Source organism: Anopheles merus, chromosome 3R (assembly GCF_017562075.2).
Source record: "Anopheles merus strain MAF chromosome 3R, AmerM5.1, whole genome shotgun sequence".
Lineage (NCBI taxonomy): Eukaryota > Metazoa > Arthropoda > Insecta > Diptera > Culicidae > Anopheles > Anopheles merus.
The window spans coordinates 46,880,630-46,903,779 of NC_054084.1; the positions used below are offsets into that span (position 1 = coordinate 46,880,630).

The following is a 23,150-nucleotide window of genomic DNA, read 5'->3' on the forward strand; positions in this document are numbered from 1 at the left end:
CCGATCGAACCGTGGACAGCGGAACAGCACGTGTTCTTCCACGGCGTCCCTGCATTCAGGGCAGTTGGGCGAGCCATCCAGGATGGCTTTCTCGACAAAATAGGAGCGCAAGAACCCGTGCCCCGTGAGGAGCTAGGTGAGGAAGAAGTCGACTTCCCCATGCTTGCGGCTGACCCAGAGATTAATGTCTGGAATCAGCCTCCTCGTCTTCAATCCTGGTGCTCCTGGTTGCCCTGCACCCGTTGTCCACTGGTCCTGCCAGCGCCTCATCGTCTCCTCCCGTTGTCGCTTCCGTATGTTCGATTGAACACCACCACTCGCTACCTTTTCGTCGTGGCAGCGGATATTCTCCTGCATGAGGAGGACTAACGGGGTGGTGTTGGCGACAACGCAAGCGGCATCATAAGAAACGGTCTGAAAGGCGCTGGCGACTCGGAGAGCCCCCGGTCGATGCGGCTGGCGCAGGTCCTTGAAGGTAGCAAAGTGCCCTGAATCTTTTTCACCTACATTCATCAGGGTAGTGTCAATAGTCATAGTCATTCTTACAAATCTTATCGGTTTGGCTGAGATTTCAACAAACTCAGACTATGCTATCGTATGAGGCATTAAAACCAATGAAGTGATGGTGCGTATAGTGTCAGTATTCTGCCATCTTCTCCAACATATACCGCATGGAGAAGATCTGGTCAGTGGTCAATGTTCTTTTTCGGAATCCTCTTTGATAGTTTCCTACTTTTACGTTGAAGTCCCCCAGGATGATTATGAGGTCATGCCCGGAGCACGCATCTATGGTTCAACCGAGGCGGCCGTTAAACAGGTCCTTCTCTTCTTCCTCTTTCTCTTCGGTAGGGACATGAACGTATATGAGGCTTAGGTTAAAGAATTTGCCTCGCATGCGCAGGGCTGATAGCCTATCGTTTATAGCCTTGAAATTAGAGTTGTGCCTCAAGTACCAGAACTGTACGATTTATTCAATTCATCCTAAATAACGAACGACCTACGTTCATCTAAGTAACGTTCATCGTTCTTTATAAATCATAATGTACTGAGTTGGTCATCAAAATAACGTCCTATCCGTCGAAATGAAGAACGTTATAGTACGCCAGGTCGTTCATTCCCGCCATACAAATATGAACGTGAAACGTATGACCAGGACGTTCACCAAAAGAACGATCTATCCGTCGAAATAAGGATCTTCCTGGTCTGCCGAATAATTTTCAAGATACACAATACACTAATTATGTTCTTCTTGCAAAATAAAACAATTTACCACATTTTCTTAAGCTGAAATAAACGAATGAATCGCAATTCACGTTCAGTTCATCTGAATGAAAGAACTAGTACGTTCACGTTCATGGAAATGAAGCGAATTGTCTAAGCCTAGTTTTAACCATACCAAATAAGCTCTCAAATAACTTAGGAACGATCAACCGAGAACATACTTATACCACCGTAAAGCAGGCAGAAAACGTGGCATTTTTGTGTGGTTAGTTGAAAAAAAAATCTTTTTGACACTAAAAAATCCAATTTCAAAAAGTTACACCTTTTGGGACAAAAGAGCCACCCCTATTCGGGGGAAGTGTGCCACCATATTTCACAGGCGCGAACAGTCAAAAATGTAACATTGTTGTAGAGTGCAGCGGTAAGGTGTGTTATTATCAGCGGATTCCGTCTCGGATAAAAATACCAGTAATTTCCATATTGCGGTACAGTTTGTGGTCAAAAGGGTTCATTGTTTACTCAAGACATGTGTACATACGCTAGTGCCATCATATCCACTCTTATGGCACTCTTGCCTCATATCCCAAAAAAAACAAAGTATTTTTCGACCCTTTTTTTAAACGCTTCAAAAACAGTTTTGTTTGCACTTATTTCAAGCGAAACTCATTTTTAAGTGAGGAAATAGATGTGAAAAGGTTATGAGATTTAAATCGGCTTTTGATAAACACGTTCTAGTGAGAATTCCGCTACCGGTCATTAGTTGATGTGTGCGTGCGATCCATTCGGGGTCAGCGTTTGCGCGATCAGCGGGGTTGACCGGCGAACACGCCGTCACGTGGTAATCGGCAAGATTAGAGAGCACACACGATAGGGGACGGCGGGAAGATTGTTTTCTGTAATTGTAACCTTACATTAGAACACATGTTCGATTATGCGTCCTTATGTTAAAAAGTAAAGAGCGTGTACCTCAGTGTCTGTAACAGAAAGACAGGAACATAACACATATGTCCTTCACCTCTTTCGTCTCATCCTAGTTAGAGTCAGTTGAACACGTTGGTACCATTTATACTGACTTTAAATCTGCTTTTGATCGTGTTGGCAGTAGTGATGGGTAATCCGAAGCGGGGTCATGGATCAATTCCGGTGCGCAAAATATGACTCCAACTTCGGATCATAACCGGATTTGACTCCGAAACGAGTCCGGTAGAGTCCGGGCGAGTAGTTTAGGTTGACGTTGCAATTGCTAATTCCCAAAAAGACTGTCCATTATCGTTTAGACAATTCTTGATGTGTTCATTAACTAACAAGTAAGGTATCGAATATGTACCATAAGGTTACACACAACAATTTACACGAACTGATCCGGACTTATCTGGACAGATCCGGATTGATCCAGATTGATCCTGACTGAGCCGGATTGATCCGGGTTCGGATTCGATGAGACCGAAGCCCCCCCCCCCCTCCTAAAACATCCGGAGCATCTCCTTGTCCGACTCCGAGGGGTACCGGAGTCGGATCGATCCTACTCCGGAAAAAATGTATTTACCCATCACTAGTCGATGATAACCACCCTGCCACCCTGTGCCTGTACCGCTGTACCAAGACAGCTCGCATTGACAGTTTGTACTGTGCTTGTAGCGGTGTGTGTGCGATGTAGGACACGATCAACTGATCGTTCTAGGAATCTAGAGAGATCGTTGACCGTCCGGACAGAACAGACCACCTTTTAACGTGTCATATTTATTTGTTATAAAGTATATTTTAATGTGTTTATTAATAAGCAATAGTACCAAAGAACACAAAAGATTGCATTCCTCATTCCCTTTTCCTAAATAAAATTTCACAACTTACTTACTTACTTACTTATCCGGCGCTACAACCGCTTTGCGGTCTTGGCCTGCCTCAGGAGTGTCCGAAACCGCTCACGGTCTCGCTCCTTCGTCTGCCAGTCCGTTATCCCGGCCTTAATGGCGGATGCCTCCACGCCATCTTGCCACCTCAATTTGGGCCTACCACGCCTCCTCTGTCCTTGTGGACGGCCTAAAAAGACTTTACGGGCTGGGTCGTCCGTTTCCATGCGTATAACATGGCCAGCCCACCGGAGCCTGGCGAGCTTTATACGCTGTACGACAGTGAGGTCGCCGTACATCTCGTATAGCTCGTCATTATAGCGGCTCCTCCATTGTCCTTCCACACATACGGGGCCAAGTATCCTTCTGAGCATCTTCCTCTCGAACGCGGCTAAGAGGGTTTCGTCAGATTTGGACAGTGTCCATGTCTCAGAGGCGTATGTGAGTACTGGTACTATATAGGTACTATATAGTCCCAGCTTCGTCCGTCGCGACAGGTTCTTTGAGGTGAACTGCTTTTTCAGGCTGTAGAATGACCGGTTGGCAGCCAGCATCCTTGCGCACAACTCAGCTTCCATGCTATTGTCGTTGCTGACCTTTGATCCCAGATAGGTGAATTGTGGGACGACTTCAAAAGTGCGTTCACCTATCTGCACGTCACGCCTACGTAGATTCTGATTATTTGTTGGCGGGCCCGCTGATGTTGCCACCATCAGTTTGGTCTTTGCCTCGTTTATCTGCAATCCGAGGTTCTCTGCCGCCTGCTCGATCCCTTGGTAGGCTTCTGCTACATAGGAGAGCCGCAGACCAATGATGTCTATATCATCAGCGTATGCCAGGATCTGGGTTGACTTATAGAAGATAGTTCCCGTAGTCTCCACCCTCGAGTCACGGATGGCTCTCTCTAGCGCCAGGTTGAATAAGAGACAAGCAAGCCCGTCCCCCTGGCGCAGACCTTTGGTGGTAGCAAAAGGTCCTGAGAGTTTTCCGTCCGGATATATGCGGCCTGGCATGTGACGTTGGTCATAGTCATTCTAACTAGCCTTATCAGTTTGGCCGGGATTCCAAAAGAGCTCATAGCGTCATACAGTTTTACCCTGGCTATGCTATCATATGCGGCTTTGAAGTCAATGAAGAGATGGTATGTGTCGTGTCTGTATTCAGCCATCTTCTCCAAGATCTGCCGCATGGTGAAAATTTCACAACTTGATGTCAATAATCTGTTTGTACCATGGTTACGTTCTTTTCTATGTTCGTATATTGTTAAATTTGACCTGTTTTCGGATCCTTTTTCATGTAGTGCAGGCAAGGTAGTGTCCTAAGTCCTTTGTTGTTTATAATGTTTAATAATGGTGTTAATACTATCCTCCCTCCTGAGTGTTTCGTCTGTCACGCACACGAACTCAAATTCTTTCTCACTGTATCCTCTCCTAGTGAGTGTGCTTTCTAGATCATCTTTCCTGTTGGGTTGCTCGTAATTCCCTCTCTTTATGCCCTGATAAGTGTTACGTCATTTCGTTTAGTCGTTCGCAAAGTGTCTAAACGTTTACTGTAAATTCTGTGCATGTCAATCGTGTTTGTGTAAAAGACCTGAATCTACTTTCTGTACTGTGATCGTTAAAATACCTCGGTGTCTGGCTTGACAAAGCTTTCACCTTCAGCCGCCACATTGACTCAGTTATGAATAAAGCACGGAAAATATTGAGTCTCCTAAAGAGAATTGCTAGTGATTTTTCCGACCCGCTGTGCCTGAACATTCTGTTTTGCTTTCTGGTCAGATCGATTTTGGAGTACTGCTCAGTAATTGGGAGTACTGCTCAGTAAACAGCTCGGATCCACGTTGAACGTATCAAGCGGGTGCAGCGATCGTTCGCCAAGTTTGCTATATGCAAAATCCTGGGTAGATTGTCCTCTCCCCTGCCTTCTTACGAGAACAGTTGTCAGCTGCTTGGCCTGGAGGTACTGGAAAACCGCCCAAACATCCTTTATTGCCGCATTACTCCTTGGTAATATTGATTCTCCATCTCTCCTTTCGCCTATCCCTTTCTACGCCCCTAACCATGTTCTTCGTAACCGTCATCCGCTAATGATTCCGTCTCGCCGAACTGCCGCGTCTTAGAAAACCGCGTATCTCCGAATCCGCGTATAAAATGTACCGTGTATCTCGGGGAGTACCTGGATCTGTTTCTTCCCACCGAGGAAGGCAAACAATTACCAAATAACCCATGAATACCGAATGAAAAGGTAAAACAGATTGTCGGTAAGGTAGAACGTGGTAGAAAATTAGACTCGACAAGTTTCCTTATTTATTTTTTATTTTTATTTAGGAGGAACGGAACAAACGTACAGATTTATATAAAAGACGATTGGAAGTCGGAGATCGAATGGTGCCAGAGAGCCGCCTAACTCATATTTTGTCACCGTGCAGCCAGACATCCCGCCAAATATCGTCTCGCTAAGAAGCGTGAAGTCAAATTCGATGACATTCGATGATATTCGATGATAGGTCCATACAAAAACAATCAGTTTCACGGCGAGTATTTATTTATTTATATAATTCTTGTCCGCCAATGATGACCCCACAACATATCGTAAACTCTTACTTATTAATGTAGCGCAGTCCTTCACTAATAGTAGAAATGGGTGTGTGGATATCAACTCCTGCATAGGACTCCTGCCATTGCTGATATTGGTTCATTTGCCGCATAATTCGTGTTATGCCTATCTACATACAAAAGGGACGATGAACGAGGACTAGAGCGAGGAACGTGTGTGTTAACTTTGCTTTGGCGGAGTGCGTCAATTTCTCCTTATAGCAGTTTGGTCATAAATATTGTTTTAGCCTTTTTTACGGTGATTCTCTAACGTTTCTTCACCTAACAGTAAGCATCTTGTTCTATAGGGTAACGTGTCGCCATTGATGATGATAATGATAAGTCCCACCTCTTACCCCAACACAGGTTTGAGAAGGACGGAAGTATTACGATAATATTGCTCTGAAATATTTTGTACGAGCAAGTGGTGGCCTCGGAAAACTCTCAGAGGAACTGTTCGAGTCATACACACACCCAAGATGACCAACATAGTTTCATTAATGTTGTGGACAGACCGCTGCCTCATCCTGAGGGCTCACTGTTGACAGCAGGGCTGTCATCCTGTGACGTCCTCAGTGAGGATCGCGGCGCGAGAGAGATCAGTCATCCTCTCCCAGCATTGCGTGTGTTGTGGTTATTATATGACCCGTGTTTATTGTATTACCAAAAATAGTAATAAAATACATGTTCTTTTTGTGCCGTACACCACCGTCACAATGTTTGTTTTGTGCGGACATAACAATTAAGAAAAAACGGGTAGTCCAACGAATACAATGGTATTCGCTAGCATCCTTTACGTAGCCCGCCAAGAACCAATAAATAGATCTGGCGCACTACTTATCGAGACACAACTGCGACATGCATATGGTCAGTTCCACTAGTGCCAACCGCTGGCTCCAGGGTGCCTGGCACCAATGGCTGGCTGTAGGGCACCACCTTCCGAAACAGAAGAATCTAATATATCCCTTACGTAGCTCGCCAAGAACCAACTAATGGATCCGACGCACTACTTAGCAGAACATAACTGCGACATGCATATGGCCAAGATCGAAGATCGTGATGACAACTGCAGCTACACATTTAATAATGACTTGGGACATCTACACATTTTGCATCTAACAACGTTAATCGCGAAACGAGTCTTTTTTCTTTGAACACTTCCAATGCGTTTGATCCAGCGGTCAGTATATTGGACACCACACAATTGATCCATATTCTAAAATAGATCTAACTAGACTATTAAACAGTGGGTGTAATCGCGAACCGTAACGACTATCGTCAATCGTTTATTTTTGTACGAAATACTCGTGGTCTCCAAGCAACAAACGATCGTCAAATTATAAACGACAATGCAGTTAACGACAGTCATTAAGATTGTCGTCAGAGAAATTTCAAAAACGAACAAATTTTTTGAGGCTATAATTGACGATCGTTGAAAGCTAAGCAACTGTCGTTAACCGTATCGAAAACAATTGAGCTAAAGGCGAATGAACCCAAATGCTCAAAGTCTATATAAAAATCAATAAAAAAGTTAAGCTGCCGTTAACTTGAAAACATTTTCTATTAGGGATTATTTTAAATTTCTTATTACGTGAAAACAATGTTTCTTAATTTAAAAAATATCAAAAAAAAATCTGTGAAAAAAGCTGAAATCTTTTTTTAAGACCCATTATTAGCACAGATCCCCCATATTAGCACAGATCCCCCCATATTAGCACAGATCTTCCACACCCCCGTTTATAATCGTTTTCCTGATACTCTTCCCTATTCTTTTCATTTTCTCATCCCTTTTTTCCGGCTATCAATTCTAATCTTATTCTCTCTTCTTTTCTTAACTTTCTATTTTAATCTAAACTCTGTGTTCATGTGCACAGAAGTTCTCTTTAGTATTAGGAATTAAGATAGGTTAAGTTAGGAATTGTTAAACCATTAGGCTGACAATTGGAATAAATTTGAATTGAATTGAAATGAATTTGGTTAAAGTTGGAAATATATAAAAATTAAGGTTTCTCGCAACTGGAAACTGACTTTCCCTCCGCTCACAAACAAATTTTTATCACAATCTCTTTGCGGTTGAGATTCCCGTGCATTAATTATGGTTTCGCACTATGCATTGTTGATAAATCATACCAACCATATCAACGAGGCAAGAATCACCATGCGGCACATATTGGAGAAAATAGAGACACATAACATATCATCTCATCATTTACTTCAAAGCTGCATATGATAGCATAGCCAGGGTAAAACTAGACGACGTTATGAGCTCTTTTGGAATCCCGGCCAAACTGATAAGGGTAGTTAGAATGACTATGGCCAACGTCACTTGCCAGGTGAAGGTGGATGGAAAACTCTCAGGGCCTTTTGCTACCATCAAAGGTCTGAGCCAGGGAGGAGGGGCTTGTTTTGTTTATTTTTATAGAGACTTTGAGCCGAATGGGCTAATTCGCCTCTTTTAATTGGTACATTAATTCCAAAATCTAAAATGTAACATTCTTCTTTGCAATTTTCTGCTATGCCTTGACATCAAAGTGTTATGTTTTATTATTTTTTTATTCTATTTAGTAAATTAAGCTAGTTCCTTCCTATAAATGTTTTTTTATGAATCAATTATCTTATTGTGTTATTATTATTATTATTATTATTATTATTATTATTATTATTATTATTATTATTATTATTATTATTAAATTTTTATTCATTGGACATTTATAGTCCTGATTATGTGATTCTAATATACAATACAGTCTTTCCACAAGTTACGCGAATTTTTATTTGGACAGTTCAGATGTAAAACCAGTAAAATTTTCTCCATGAATTTTCAAATGAAAAAAATATGGTTTATTGATAAAAAAATCAGAAAAAAGACAGAAATAATCAAATTTTCTACACAAATTGCATTAAATAAGTAATAAATTGGGGCATGGTCCCATGGTACAGTCGTCAACTCAAACGACTCAATAACATGCCCGTTATGGGTTCAAGCCTAGAATGGACCGTCCCCTCGTAGCAAGGATTGACTGACTTATTATCCGGCTGCGTGGTAATGAATTAAGTCTCGAAAGCCTGTACAGGCCGGCATGTCCTCGTAAGATGTTACGCCAAATAGAAGAAGAAGTAATAAATTACATAAATGAACTAGATTCAATCAAAAATCAATTATTAATCAAGTATATTTAGGCTGTTAAACTTTTGTATTCTTTATTTTTATAGAGAGATTTTGAGGCTGTTAAACGTGATATTCGACTTACGCGAATGTCTCCGGGACGCATTATACGCGTAACTCGGGGAAAGACTGTATACAGTGACACAATAAATTGATGGTACAGCTGCATTGGATTTTTACTATATGACGTGTGCTATTAGTAAACTTTTATTTGTTCACCCAGGCTTATTCTCTTTGATATCTTGATTTTGGCATTGCTTATTTAAATTAAAAGAAATATGTACTCTATTTTAAATAGGCGTTTAAGTGTCAACGAAGAAAATTCAGTGAGTTCTACATAGTGAGTTCAACAATAAATCCAGATAATGAAGAATAAAAAAGTTAAGATGTTGGATTAGAACGAGATTTAACAAGATATATTTAATTCAATTTTTTTATATATACACGAAAAAACAATCCGATACAGCTATGTTTCTATATACAGTGAACCCTCTCTTATTTGACACCTCTCAAATTTGAGAAACCTCTCTTATTTGAACATTTTTCACAGTCCCTTGATTTTCAGTACATTTTTGTCCCTCTAATTTGGAAAACCTCTGAAATCTGTATCCCTCTTATTTGTGTATGGTGTTGCCATGGTTATTGAAAGATGTATGCTCAAATTGGCGATTCTGTTCGCTGTTTCCTATAGCAACAGTTAAGGCTGCATACTAAATGTTCTGTTTCTTTCTAGTTTGTATGGACCTTTCATTCACTTTCAACCTCTGTAATTTGAAAACCCCTCTTATTCGACAGTCCCATCGCCTCTCAAATAAGAGAGAGTTGACTGTAATATTATATTCTTCAGTTATATGAAATTATTACCGGCAATAATACTATTTACATACATTTACATTACATACTATTTTGATTGATTACATAGATGTAGTCTGAATAGCCTAATGGCCCTCTTTGTTAATAAAAAAATGTTTAAATAGTGACCTCAAGCGTTGTCCATATTTGTCCAGTGTATCATCAAGGCAATGAATGATGGTCTTCCCTTGCAACAAAGTTGATGCTCAAAAAGATATTATATTGAATGGCATTTAAATGTTTAGTCTAGGCTGGAAAATGTTTGAGATCGTTCAACATATTCAAATAATTATTGTTCCTTCAGTTCAGTAGTGAGCCAATTTGTTTTTTTATTTGTTCTTGAACGTGTTTCTAATTTATATTTAGAACTAACAAGTAACTCCATCTATTTTCTTCATAATTTTTTAATATTGGTTTGAGTAATAAACGTGAACAATATCATGAAATAAAAAAAATGTTTCCAGTGTTTATTTTATAATAACATGAAAATGTGTCAAATGAAATGTTAAAGCAATTGTCCTATGGTAAATCCTCTGTTGTTTTTATTTCTCAACGATCAAATGAACAGACAGATATCGTTTATGCAGATATGACACAATTCACGCCAGATAGTTCATCCAGCTCATGGTTGAAGGGGATGAACAACCATACGAGGAAAATGTAAACAATCACACAAACTATCGCCAAAGCACGATCGATCAGCTTACCCAGCCTTGCCCAGAAGTTTTCTTTCTCCTCTTGTGTCACCTGTGTTGAGAAGTGTTAAACATAATTAAACAAGCTGATTAAATAACCACCAAATAACGCTGAAATGTTTGCTGAAAAACACCGTACCTTGTAACTCAACTCAAGGTAATCTGCAGATAGTATTAGCTCAGCCACGCGACTCTGAGAAAATGATCCTGTAATGCGATCAATGAACGATCCCGTCGTAGATTCTCGTCTGAGACGCGTACGAATCCAACAGTTTAGCAGGGTAAAGATCAGCAACAAAACAGTAAACACAGTTGAACACAGCATAAATATCACTGAAATACAACGGGTGGTATGATATGTGAATGTGGTTGACCGTTGAAGACTATTGATTTGTTAATAAATATCAAACTCTTACTGCAATCTGGAAGCGTATCGCGATTGTAAGGAAGAGCCCATTCAAGCTGCTTTAGGTAGCTAAAGTGAGAGAAAATAGACAAACCAAGCAACACTTTCCTCTCGAAACTGATCGACCGTAACCAAACGATGTACACGTTAAATAATGCTAGAACTGGGAGAAAAATTCTACGTTATACGCACGAGCGTTACAACACCGACTGATGGACCTACCCAATATTGGACCAACAATGGCCACATATTCATAGCTGGCTCGCCTCACTAACATCACCTCAACGTTCAGTACATTGTACATATAGTTATCGGAACTTTGCACGACCGATCGGCCCGTAGCAAGGGAAATAACATTCCATTTTGGGCTTTTAAATTCTGGATTTCTGCCTAAACACACATCCAATATATGCACATCGACCTCGTCCATCGAGTTGGCCCACGTCCCGTACCACAAATTGCACCGGTGCACATCGAACGGCCAGCGTGAATAGTCAGCATCACATTTAGCGTTCATGCCACAAACGGGTAAACAAACTATTGTACCGTTTGGTGCAACGGAGCACTTCGGGTTGGCACACTCGTTTAGATCCTCTGGATTGTAGTAGCTGCAAAATGACCGAAACTGAACATTGCTATTCAAAATATCTCGCAACGAATAAACTTCACGTACGAAGAAAAGTGCCGAAAATCGGGCATCCAGATCTCCTCCGATCCGATCGCCAGCCTTTCTATGCCACTCCATTCGGTGCTATTCCAACGCAGATATTCGTCCGTCCATTGCTGTGGAAATGGGAAATCCACGGAAATGAAAAAAAAATGTTACCAAAACTATAAATCATTCATCAGGCAAAGAGGATGCCAAATTGCAAATACGTGATCTTGGACAGTGCACGATCAGGATAACCGCCTACTGCTTACCAGCTCCATCCACACGCCCAACTGCAGTAGGTTATCCGATTCCTCCTGCAAGAAAGGGAGAATGGAAAATGTTGGTATAAAAAAGAAAAGGCATCAAACAGCGATTTTTGAGGTCGAAAGAGCTGTTGCGTACAAATTCATACGTTAGCACGTAGTAGGCCACGGTAACGTTGACTGTCTGGGTGTGATCCTTTTTTGGTCGCACGTTCGTACGGTAGCCTTTGCAGAGGAGCGTGTCTTTAAGCTGATTTTCCCTGTTTTCCAATCGCTTGCTGTTGCACTCGAGCGATGCTGCCCGTTTCCAAGGGTATTCATGCCAGAAAGAGAGCAAAGTAAAACAACGGACCCTTTGATCGTTAGCACTGTAGGATATACACTAGCAGTAAGCGGAAATGTCACGTACGAACACGCACGTGAAAGGTACACGGCACTACGAAGAATGCCACAGAGTAGACTGTGTAATACCTGCCGGTAGTACGTGATTTAGCAATAATGTTATCCATCCCAGCAGGCAAGCGATCCTGAATCCAGTGAGACACCGACCAAACATCGTAGCGAACGAGTATGATCGATTGATCGGCCGGTTGGTGCGGTACTGACTGGTGACTGTCTTGCTGACATGGCTTGTGCAGCCAGGGCTGACACATCCGACGGTCGCACTCGAATTTTCGTTCAAGCTGATTAGGATTAGCGGTTTCGGTAGGCGTCAACATGGCAAATCCTCCTACCGGATGTTTCGTTTGTTATCTTTTTCCGAGGCAAGCATAACACCACGTCCGAAGAGTGTAGGGAGCATTCTCAAAATTACGAATGAAAATAAACAAAGTTTTGTTTAATTCAACGATACGCAGTGGTGTTAATTAGGGTTTTTTTTGCCACAACGAACTGAAACATAAATGTGACAGCTAAAAATTTGAAACCTATATGGTTTTAATCAATCAAACTTGGAATATTATCATATTATTTTTTACAGAAAGTGATTTTGAACTTTAATTATTAATTATTATCTTTAAATTATGTAACCACTTAGGCAATCTTGTAATTATGTTTTGATAACATAACAAATAGTCTCAGGGCTTTTAAATTGCTTTTAAATAAAAAAAAATTATTAAGTACTAAGAATAATCTTCGCTTCAAAGCTATCCCTATGATATTTGTATATAAGGATATAATAGAATTGTCGACCGGGAAGTCAGTAATTAACATGAACACACCAGAACAAAGGAAAACCAGATCAACCAACAAAAAAAAACAATGATTTGAACCGCAATTTAATTTATATTGTAAAATAATAACGAATGCGTTTAAAGTATTTTCAACAAATGCTGATTGTTTCAACTATTTCGGAAATCAGGGCAGTTAGAACATTAAAAACATTATTCTTAAAATCTGGGAGATAAAGTAGTGATGTAGTTTAACAGCAGAAATTGATCATTTACGGAACAAAACTAGCTGTAAACCCATATGCTAATGCAACGTATTCCTAATTTCTGGAGAGTATGAATTCCACCCTTTGATCCTTATGTTCTGCAATGATTATAGTAAGGGAAATGTCTTCTATATTTCCATAATCATCTGGAAGATCGACGATTAACATTGATATGCGGATTCGGAGATTCGCGGTTTTCTTGATTTGACACATCAAATGTCAAATCAGTGCAATTAGCTTCAAGAATTTCCAATGCAGTATTCATTTCATTTTTACTGATTAATTTAATCCACTTAAAATCTAAAAATATCATAATGTTTTGCACGAATCGTATAAAACAAATGATTAAGTTTATACAAATACTAAATTGAATAAAAAAAATAGAGTAATCAAATGTCATTTCACAGAAAATCTCGAAATTCGACTTATGCGGATGCCTCGGGAACGCACAAACCGCGTAACTCGGGAACAGACTGTATCCTCAATTAATTCTACAATATATGTAATCCAACAATGTAATTTAGAAGTGAATGCGTAATTTACATTGCAACACAATCATTTTATTACATTTATACGGTTTTTTAAGATCATAAACGGTGTACACAGAGGCGATTGTTGAAAGATTATCCTTTTTGTTAATACAATTCAATCTAAACTAAATAACTTTAACCGCCAGAAACGCATTTAGCAAAATACTCTGTTTCTTCTTATACAAATTACACGATGTACTAAAACCCTTCCAAATAGTCTGACCTACTACTGCGTTTGCATTAACATCCGAACAACGTTACCAATTCTGCAACGCCACCGCAGTGGCCAAATTGCCTGCTGTTCGTGCAAAGGTTATCTCTGTTTACCGAGTGGAAAGGCCCTAACGAGTGTTTTAGTGCGGTGTAATAAAATCAGGTACGGCACCGATACCGAGCACGTTCGAAGGGTGGGAAATTTCGAACGGTCCCGGTTCATGGCGTTGATGATAGGCATAAGCGTGGGAATGAATGAACTTCGGTAAGGATTTTCCCGAAACGGCTCGGTGCTGTGGAGCAGCAAATTCTCACGTTTCCTCAGCCTCGGTCACACACATTCCCCGACGAGTTGCAGTGTAGAGACAAACATTTTTATGCAAAGTAGCATCCTGACGGAGGCAACCTGCGAGGCATAAGATGGTGCCACACCGCCACTACCTGTCTCGGCGGTTGTTTGGTATGGTTGAGCGTTAATACCTCTTGAAATATGGTGAACACATGGTGACAAGCTGCTTACGCTTCGGACACAACTATCCAAGTACCGTTAGTGTTTTGTTTTATTGTACTGCCATGAGATTAGTCGTTGATTTTTATCAAACAGCTCTCCTAAGAAGGCTTACCTGGGAAGTTGTTGTAGGTATTTTATAATCCGATCACAGTCATTTCTCAATACCGATCAATTTGATTGCTGAAGCATTTGTACAGTCAACTATTGCATGTTTGCATAAATACGCCCAAAAAAGCACTGCCAAAATGTGCACAATGCATGATGGGAAGGCAAACAGTTTCCATTTCCTTTTCGTCCATCGCTGTTTTTCTGTTTTCCTTTCCTCCTGTACCGTACGCACCGCCCATATTTTACAACCGACACCGATCGTGTTGCATTTTCACCTGCAATACCCATCCCAGGCCACCCCGAGACCTGTGGCCTGTTGTTGCCGTCAAACAATCGCAAAATGCAATTACAGTTGAGCTATTGGACGAGCAAGGTGCAACGATACGGTTGGTGCAGTGATTGCAGTATTTTCCCAACACACACGCTTCCACCAGTCGATCGTGCGGGTGCGCTCAGGACATACAGGAAGGATCGTTGCCAGAGTGTAGGTAGCATTTGCGTTCTTCATTAACACGCGCTTACTGCATCGGACGGGTCCGGCGGGTGCTGCTGCAAGATGAAAGTCCTACGGAAGCCGTGCGCGGATGCCAATCAGAACATATTGGGTAAGTTTTGGGAGGCCCTTCTAATTTGAACGAGACCCGCCATGGGCACGTAACGTCTGTGCGTAACGATTTACACCACAATCGGTTTAGTTTGACAGAATACCGCAGGAAATGCTAGGAGAGGGAGCGAAAGAGAATGCTAAACGTAGGTGTATAGGCGAGGTGTGTGGTAAGCATTAGAAAGAAATAGACGCATCGATCGATCGACGGCGGAGCGTTATTGGGACGGGAATGGGTAGAAAAAGGACGGCACGCACGGCAAAGAGCAGGATCGATCGAGAAGTGTGAATTGACGGAAGCTCACAAGAAAAATGGAGGGCTGTTGGTGTTAAAAAAGCAAGTTCACTGCGCGGTTCCATTGTTCGTTGCCTTGCTTTGTTACTGAGGTTAAATGCAATGAATAATTGTTGTCTAATCGGTGCCATTCTTAACGCGTTCTAGCCAAACCATATCCATTCAGGTGTAGTGTAACTGTCTCAAGCATTACCGTTTGTCTCGTTGCATTTTCTATCCAAACGACATTTTAATTGGACCCTTGTTCTTCACCACCCTGCCACCAGGTCTGTCCACCCGTTGTGCCATGAAGGAAAAAAGCAAAAATGCGGCCCGTTCGCGGCGAGAGAAAGAAAATGTGGAATTTTTGGAGCTTGCCAAACTGTTGCCCCTACCCAGTGCCATCACATCCCAGCTCGATAAAGCGTCAATCATACGCCTCACCACCTCGTACCTGAAAATGCGACAAATCTTCCCCGAAGGTATGTGGGCGACTAGTGGGAAAAAGGGTCATGATATCAACCAAAGCAATGTTATGACAGAAGATAGCTATGTTTTTGTTTACCCCAGGACTAGGGACAGCATGGGGGACAGACCGCAACCATCAGCCGAATGGCCGTACCGGGAACATCAAGGAGCTCGGTTCACATCTGCTACAGACACTGGATGGTTTCATTTTTGTCGTTGCGCCCGACGGAAAGATCACGTACATCTCCGAAACAGCATCCGTGCATCTTGGGCTCAGCCAGGTGGAGCTTACTGGCAACTCGATATATGAGTACATTCATGCGTACGATCAGGAAGAAATGGCATCGATTTTAGCGCTACAGCAACCACATCATCCTTTGGCGTGCAGTGCGCCACACAATCTTCCCACAAGTTCTGCGACCCCGAATCCAACAAACTCACTTGGAACTCCTTGGACTGGGACATTTCAAGTTGGGTCGTCAGTCACGGACTCTGTTTACAATGAAGCTTCTTCCGAGGCACCTGTTACACTTGCCTCTTGCCAACAGCAGCAGCAGCAGCAGCAGCAACAGCACCAGTACTATGTGCCTTCTATACCGCAAGCTGTAAAGTGCGAATCCACGCAAATACAATGCCAGCAGAATCATCATCAACCGAACCATCGGCACAGCTATAGCCAACAGCAGCGATCGTACGTTGTCGACATGGAGCGCAACTTCTTCCTGCGAATGCGATGCGTTTTGGCAAAACGTAATGCCGGACTCACCTCATCCGGTTATAAGGTAAGGAGTTGTGTGTCGTCGATTCGAATATAAAAACAACGCTAAAGCAACGCTGTTACCTCTAATTCCTGGTGTAGGTTATTCACTGTTCTGGCTACTTAAAAGCGCGTGTCTTTCCCCACGAATCACTCAACACACCCGGGTACTGCTGTGTGCAAAATCTCGGCCTAGTAGCCGTTGGTCACTCGCTGTCTCCGTCAGCGGCCACGGAAGTAAAATTGCAACAAAACATGTTCATGTTCCGCGCAAGTTTGGATATGAAACTGATTTTTCTGGATGCAAAGTGAGTAGCGTAGGAAAAGCAATGATAGCAACGAAAGGTTCTTATTAGATAGTTTATTTTTTCCTCGGCAGAGTTTCACAACTCACAGGATACGAGCCCCAGGATCTAATCGAAAACACGCTATACCAGTACATCCACGCCTCGGACGTTGTCCATGTAAGACAAACCCATCAGACGCGTAAGTATTGGAAAGGGTGTATAATTGGAGTAAATCCATCGCATGCAGTTAATTCCAACAACATTTCCATTCTTTTCTTTTTTGCAGTTTTACAAAAAGGTCAAGCCACTACCATGTACTATCGCTTTCTCACCAAAGCAGGAGGATGGCGATGGGTGCAATCACATGCCACGATTGTACACAACACGCGCTCTTCGCGACCGCACTGTATCGTTAGCGTCAACTATGTTCTAAGGTAGGAATTCATCCTTTTTCCTATTGCGTTGGAAACGTAAAAAGTTACGATATTTATAGCTAATTATCACTGCAATTACTTTAACTTTCAGTGATTTTGAAGCGCAAAATCTTCAGCTGAACGAAAGTCAGGGCGCTAAATCATCGCTACGATCGAGTTTTGAAATGTTTAATTCCACGCCAACAACTCATCACCATTCAGCTGCATCTGAAGAACGTATGTCGGCGAAGGCTTTCAACGGGAATCAGCAGCTGTCCACCCATGAGGAATCTCTTCCATTTAATCTACCACCCGAACCATTAGACCCCAGTATTGAGCCCTGCAAAGAGATTGACAATTTCCTCAAGTTTCATCATACGCTCGAATCGAGCGAAAGTACTACGATCGCTGAGCTGAACGGTAGTGGAAATGATGATTCCTTTCTGCCCAACGATTTGTGCTACGATCAGTCGTCACAGTTTACAACTCAGACACAACTCAGCTACCCGTTCGAGGACGCACAGTCCTTCACTTCGGGCGAGTTTCTGGATCCTTTTTACGAGCAGCTGTACTCAACGTACGAGACGCATCCCCCGGATCGGGATTTAATTTTGCGCTCCTGCTCTGTTAGTACGAGCGGCTCGGACACAACGTAGTTGGAACGAGAAGAGACATTTCGATGAGAGTATTCATATTAATCCAGTGATGATGAAAACGACCACACGCCAGTGCGATCTTCCTGCTGCTTCTGTTTCTTTATTTTGAGAAGAAGTGATCAGTAACGATCATTTAAGTTTAGAAAAAATAATGTAGAAATATTATTCGAACTGTGTTTTTAATGTTAAACATATTTTTTAACACATCATTTATTGAATTGCTTTAAGAAAACTACGATTGTACTAAAACGATTGTACTAAAAATAATAAATAATTCATGTAGAAGATGCATGAAATTATTTTTCCTAAATACTTTTTACATGCTTTTTACATGCTAACCTTACATTTGTCAGAAAGATAATCTTTTTTCAGTTTATTATTGTGTAATTCAAGGAGGTATTTTATTTTAGTATATTCTTGTATATCCAATGGTTTAAATCAGTTGCGAGTTTAAAGTGTCGGGGGCCCTAAGCAGTAAGAATAGCTGAGGTCCTCTGTACATGATTGTACATGGTCCTTTGTACGGCACCCGGCCTTCTTAGCTCTTAAACTTAAACTTTATTGCTACGGGGGGGGGGAGTTGCTCAGGGTTCGTTTAGCCCATAGGGCTCCATGGTCCATCACCCATGGGGCCCTTCTTGCTAATACAGTGCCATATTTTATCTACTGTTATAGATACTGGAATAAAGTTATACGGGGCCGCCCATCGACGGGGCCCCCCGCAATTGCTTACTTTGCATCGCCACTGGTTTAAATAGTTCGGAATAATCAATTTTACTTTCACGGAATTCGTGGCCCTAGACATGACCGAACAGCTCCGATAGATACGTAGAAAGTTTCCAAGAAATAGAACAAGTTAGAGATTTGCACTTGCATATAATTATACTGATAAATACGTATTTATCTTACGACCATCACAAACTGCGTACATTCAAAGGCCAAACTGTTAGTGGGCGTTTGAGATATACTTATTATATATAGAGCGAAGCATCTGCCAAGAACACATTCGCGGCGTATCATCATCAACCAGATAGTTGCTAGTTTTTCAGTAAAATATTGTTCCCCTTAGGTTAAAAGGAACTTTCTAGGCATGTTTAGAGTCATAGTTTATCTAACCGCTTTTCTAACGATTTTTCAAATACATTGTGCAGGTAAGTATGTGTACGATATACAAGTATGTTTATGGTCTAATTTTTCAATTCTTTTGTAAGTCGCATTCAATTGCGATGCAGAACAGTCCTCCATAGAGGGTAGACTACAGAAGCAGTTATTTTGCACCGATTATGACAAATCACAACGCCCTGTAGAGCACCACGAAACTGCCACCAATGTTTCTATATCGATTTACATGAAAAGTTACGCCGTGGTAAGATAGTAGTATATGATGTAGTGTTCACAAAACTCATCAGTTTTTGTTAATATTATTATGTGTGTTTATTATGCTTCGTTAGTACGAATATGACCCTTCATTGCATATCTCCAATTGGTTATCAGTTAGCTGGAACGACGAGTTTCTGACCTGGGACAGAGCGGATTATGGCATAGACATGCTAAACGTCGATGAAAGTGAGATATGGCGTCCAATGATCACTTCGTACAGCAAGTAAGTAGTATACGTGGAATGAGGTATACATGAAGGATTGCAACGTATTGGTTCGCTTGCCGGTATAATGTTTAGGAAGCAACTGAACACGATGGACCGATCATGTAACGATCATAAATGCGAGCTGAAACATACTGGTGAAGTTTCGTGCATATCTCCATGTACCTATGAGACACACTGCACGAGTACGAACATCGATTGGCCGTTTGATGTCATGGACTGCAGGCTGTATTTCAGCAGCTGGTTGCAATATAAGACTGAATTAAACATGACTGGAGCGTCGAACGTATCAACAAGTTATGTTACTCAACATCATTACGCTTGGAAATTACTGTCGGCTGAAAAGGAAAACTCCAATCATTCCGATGACGACACCTATCCCAGTGTGGTATATGTGTTCAAGTTCGAACGCCATATGGGTTTATATACGGCTATTTTAACGCCGGGATTTTGTAAGTGAAGATCAATACGATCAGACTGCCCTTCAATTTATATTGATTTGTTTTCGACTCAGTGCTTGTCGTTTTAAGTTGGTTAGTACTTTGGCTGGACTACAGTAGCTCCGAGCGTCTATACATTCTGTATGTAACCTGCATTGGTCATTTCACCTTTATGGAGTTCCTGTTCTGGCACCAGTCGTACCAAACCCAAGATGTTCCGAAAATGCGTAAATCAATCGACCCTTCTTTTAATATCGTTTGCTGCATGACAATTTAACGAAAATTTCCCCAACTTTCTTTCAACTTCATTTGCAGTGCTTTTCTACCGAGATTCGCTATTTATCAACGTTTTCACTGTAATTCTTACGATCATTTTGAAATATACCAACCCAAAGCCCCACAGTCCGGAGCGACTAATAGACAGATGGGCCTTCAGAGTAGCTTCAACTAGTTTGGGGCGTGTGTTGCTGCTAAGAGGACATTTCATTGGCTCAAAGAGAACACTTCTACGCGAGGAAAATGCAGAAGGCAAGGAACACTACAATCACGCAGGAAATGGTAATGGCGATACGATCAATCTAGTCATTGATCGCATAAATGGCAATGGCTCCGTTGACACGGAAACAGAGAAATACCAGCAAAATTTAAATATTATTTTTATAGATCGATCAATGCTTGTGTGCTGTTTTGTTTGTTACGTTATCATGATTATCAATTTGTACCCAAAAAAAACATTAATGGTGGCAAGTTTGTACCAGAACAATCTTACAAGCCTGTAAAGAAAACAATAAATACAACACATTGCGCTTTGTCATTTCCATACGTTTATGTCTTTCCTTAAAATAAGGTAAAATAAAATATTTATTATGCAAGTTCACGGAACACAACAGAACCATTCAATAGGGACTTGAACTCATGACGAGCATGATGTTAAGTCGTACGAGTTGACGACTGTACCACGAGACCGGCTTAACTTAGATTTTATTAAACTTAATAAATAAATAATTTAAAACATTTAAACCAACAATTTCATGGTAGCTACTAATAGCAAAATACATTAAAAAAACGATTCAGACCTTAATGCTGTAAATGAAATATTAAAAGAAAAAAACTTGAACCACACAAATAAAGTAAGTGTTCATGTAACAGCATTTTTCTTCTTAGCTTTTTTTTCAAATGAAATTATCACTGTTGTAACAAGTGGGCGTATTATTGTGTGTCAAATGCACGGCAATAGCTTTACCACATTATTCGTCAACAGCCCGATAATGAAGCTTTAGTATTCTATTTACCGTAGCTCGAAACGCATCGGATCGTGTTATCCGTTTGTTCAAATACGGTAGCAACAGTTTGAGTTTCAAATTTTACCATGTATTCCATAAAAATTATTTCCATAATGTTATTTACATGGCAAGCAATCGAAAATGGTGGTATGAGCTATCATTTTAAAGCAAATATATATTTAAAAAAAAACATAAATTGTTTTGTAATAATAACTTGTATTGTTGAAAACTATAGCCACAATCGATTGTGATGCTCCTGTTAATACTGCAAACAAGGAAAGCGAATTACTCCAAAAGCTGCTATGCAATTACGACAAAAGTGAACGACCCGTAAAGAACCACAATACTGCAGTAAACGTTACAATGTCAATGCATGTTCAAAATTACGATGTGGTAAGTTACATGTAGTATGTCTGCGGGCATTTCACAATCGAATCATACTATTATTCAATTTCTATCGTTCTATTGCAATTGGGCAACGTCTAAGAGCGAGGGAAAAGCGACGCTCTATCTGAATGTGTGGATGAGCTCTTCGTGGAAGGATGAGTACTTAAACTGGGATAGAGCAGAGTATAGCCTAGACAAGGTAGTGATCGATTCCGACGATCTATGGCGTCCAACGTTTGTTGCCTTTCATAAGTAAGTCGCTGTATCAATACAGTAGAATATTTGGACTAACACATTGCATTGTGCCCAATAGTATAAAAAGTGGCAACGGTGCTAACGCCTGTGGAACTCATCCCTGTGAAGTAAAGCAAACTGGAGTGGTCCTTTGTGTTTCTCCGTGCCAGTATGAAGCTCTTTGCGTAAGCGATACGGTCAGCTGGCCATTCGACAGCCTAAAGTGCACAATGTTCCTCGGCTCCTGGTTGCAAGACGTCAATCAAATCAACATCAGCCAAAACTCGAACGTATCCACGCGTGACATTGAGGTGCACCATGCTGAATGGATGATCAAGTCGGTTAAGAAACTTCACATATTCCTACCAGACAATACTAGCTACCCATCGTTGGAGTATATCTTCACGATGCAGCGTCATGTTGCTATTTATGCTGCTATTTTGACGCCAGGATTCTGTAGGTGGAGTGCCCCTTTGCGGGCATTGAAGCAGTCTTTTGTAACAAATGCTAACGCTTCCTCCTTTCAGTGCTGATAATAATTGATTTGGCTGTCCTGTGGATGAACAGTGGCAGCGCCGAACGACTGTACATACTCTGTGCAACTTGTATGGGCCATTTCACCTTCATGGAATACCTCTACTGGCGGCTACCGTACCACGGCGAGAACGTTCCCCGAATGCGTAATATTATTTTTTTAATTATGTTTTGCGTTTAAAATATTTCATTCAATTCCACTCTTCATTTTCAGTACTTTTCTTCCGTGATTCTCTTATAATTAACGTTCTGCTGGTAGCCTTTACCATCATATTGCGACAAACGGCACCGAAAGCTGATAGCGAAGAGCGCTTGGTCGATAAGCTTGCCGGCAGGGTAGCTTCTACGACGTTGGGTCGTGTATTGCTTCAAATAGATGATACCGTTGATGCAAAACAACCAGCTACGACCGATGAAGAAAATGTAGATACTGACAATTCCAAGAAACTGCGGACGGACAGTTTTGAGGGTGATACTGTGAACCTAGTATCCGATGCACCAGCTAATGATGCGCCGGTTACAGCGCCAGCTATTGCTAAGCACGAACGGGGTAGTTTAGTTAATGCATTTTTAGATAGAATTATGTTTATTTCCTTCTTACTTTGTTACGCCTTCATGATCTGCAGCCTTTTGCCAAAAGAAGTCATGTAAACCTAATCTCTTCGAATAAACGATGACAGTCGGGCAAGACAGTGACGGGTCAAGCCTCTCCGA

The 23,150-nt window shown here is 41.3% G+C and overlaps 3 protein-coding genes across 3 annotated transcripts; 2 read left to right on the top strand and 1 right to left on the bottom strand.

Moving 5' to 3' along the window:
- Positions 1-9,909: 9,909 nt before the first annotated feature.
- LOC121597611 (protein single-minded-like) lies at positions 9,910-18,028 on the top strand. Its single transcript, XM_041923488.1, has 8 exons — positions 9,910-9,922; positions 15,662-15,856; positions 15,945-16,211; positions 16,497-16,624; positions 16,702-16,907; positions 16,979-17,085; positions 17,173-17,320; positions 17,412-18,028. The coding sequence occupies exons 1-8, from the start codon at positions 9,910-9,912 to the stop codon at positions 17,953-17,955; spliced, it is 1,608 nt and encodes a 535-aa protein (XP_041779422.1). The 3' UTR covers positions 17,956-18,028.
- Positions 10,014-12,314, bottom strand: LOC121597612 (neuronal acetylcholine receptor subunit non-alpha-3-like). The gene is made up of 8 exons (XM_041923489.1): positions 12,171-12,314; positions 11,839-11,996; positions 11,706-11,750; positions 11,458-11,567; positions 11,007-11,392; positions 10,795-10,947; positions 10,518-10,711; positions 10,014-10,430 (listed from the first exon to the last, which is right to left on the bottom strand). Exons 1-8 carry the CDS (start codon positions 12,253-12,255, stop codon positions 10,263-10,265), a joined length of 1,299 nt encoding a protein of 432 aa, XP_041779423.1. The 5' UTR covers positions 12,256-12,314; the 3' UTR covers positions 10,014-10,262.
- Positions 18,029-18,973: 945 nt separating the features above from the next.
- On the top strand, positions 18,974-23,150 carry LOC121595757. Its single transcript, XM_041919959.1, has 11 exons — positions 18,974-19,106; positions 19,167-19,321; positions 19,407-19,558; positions 19,634-20,010; positions 20,073-20,225; positions 20,314-20,769; positions 21,517-21,674; positions 21,769-21,920; positions 21,982-22,358; positions 22,430-22,582; positions 22,651-23,150. The coding sequence occupies exons 1-11, from the start codon at positions 19,046-19,048 to the stop codon at positions 23,085-23,087; spliced, it is 2,631 nt and encodes an 876-aa protein (XP_041775893.1). The 5' UTR covers positions 18,974-19,045; the 3' UTR covers positions 23,088-23,150.

Coding starts and splice junctions, on each gene's coding strand:
- LOC121597611 (XM_041923488.1), top strand. Junction 16,212..16,496: donor TTTAGCGCTACAGCAACCAC/ATCATCCTTTGG, acceptor ATCATCATCAAC/CGAACCATCGGCACAGCTAT. Junction 17,321..17,411: donor AGCGTCAACTATGTTCTAAG/GTAGGAATTCAT, acceptor TTTAACTTTCAG/TGATTTTGAAGCGCAAAATC.
- LOC121597612 (XM_041923489.1), bottom strand. CDS start 12,255: ATGTTTGGTCGGTGTCTCACTGGATTCAGGATCGCTTGCCTGCTGGGA. Junction 11,997..12,170: donor AAATCACGTACTACCGGCAG/GTATTACACAGT, acceptor GGAAACGGGCAG/CATCGCTCGAGTGCAACAGC. Junction 10,948..11,006: donor CATTGTTGGTCCAATATTGG/GTAGGTCCATCA, acceptor TTTTTCTCCCAG/TTCTAGCATTATTTAACGTG.
- LOC121595757 (XM_041919959.1), top strand. CDS start 19,046: ATGTTTAGAGTCATAGTTTATCTAACCGCTTTTCTAACGATTTTTCAA. Junction 19,107..19,166: donor TTTTCAAATACATTGTGCAG/GTAAGTATGTGT, acceptor TTCTTTTGTAAG/TCGCATTCAATTGCGATGCA. Junction 20,011..20,072: donor TATTTTAACGCCGGGATTTT/GTAAGTGAAGAT, acceptor TTTTCGACTCAG/TGCTTGTCGTTTTAAGTTGG.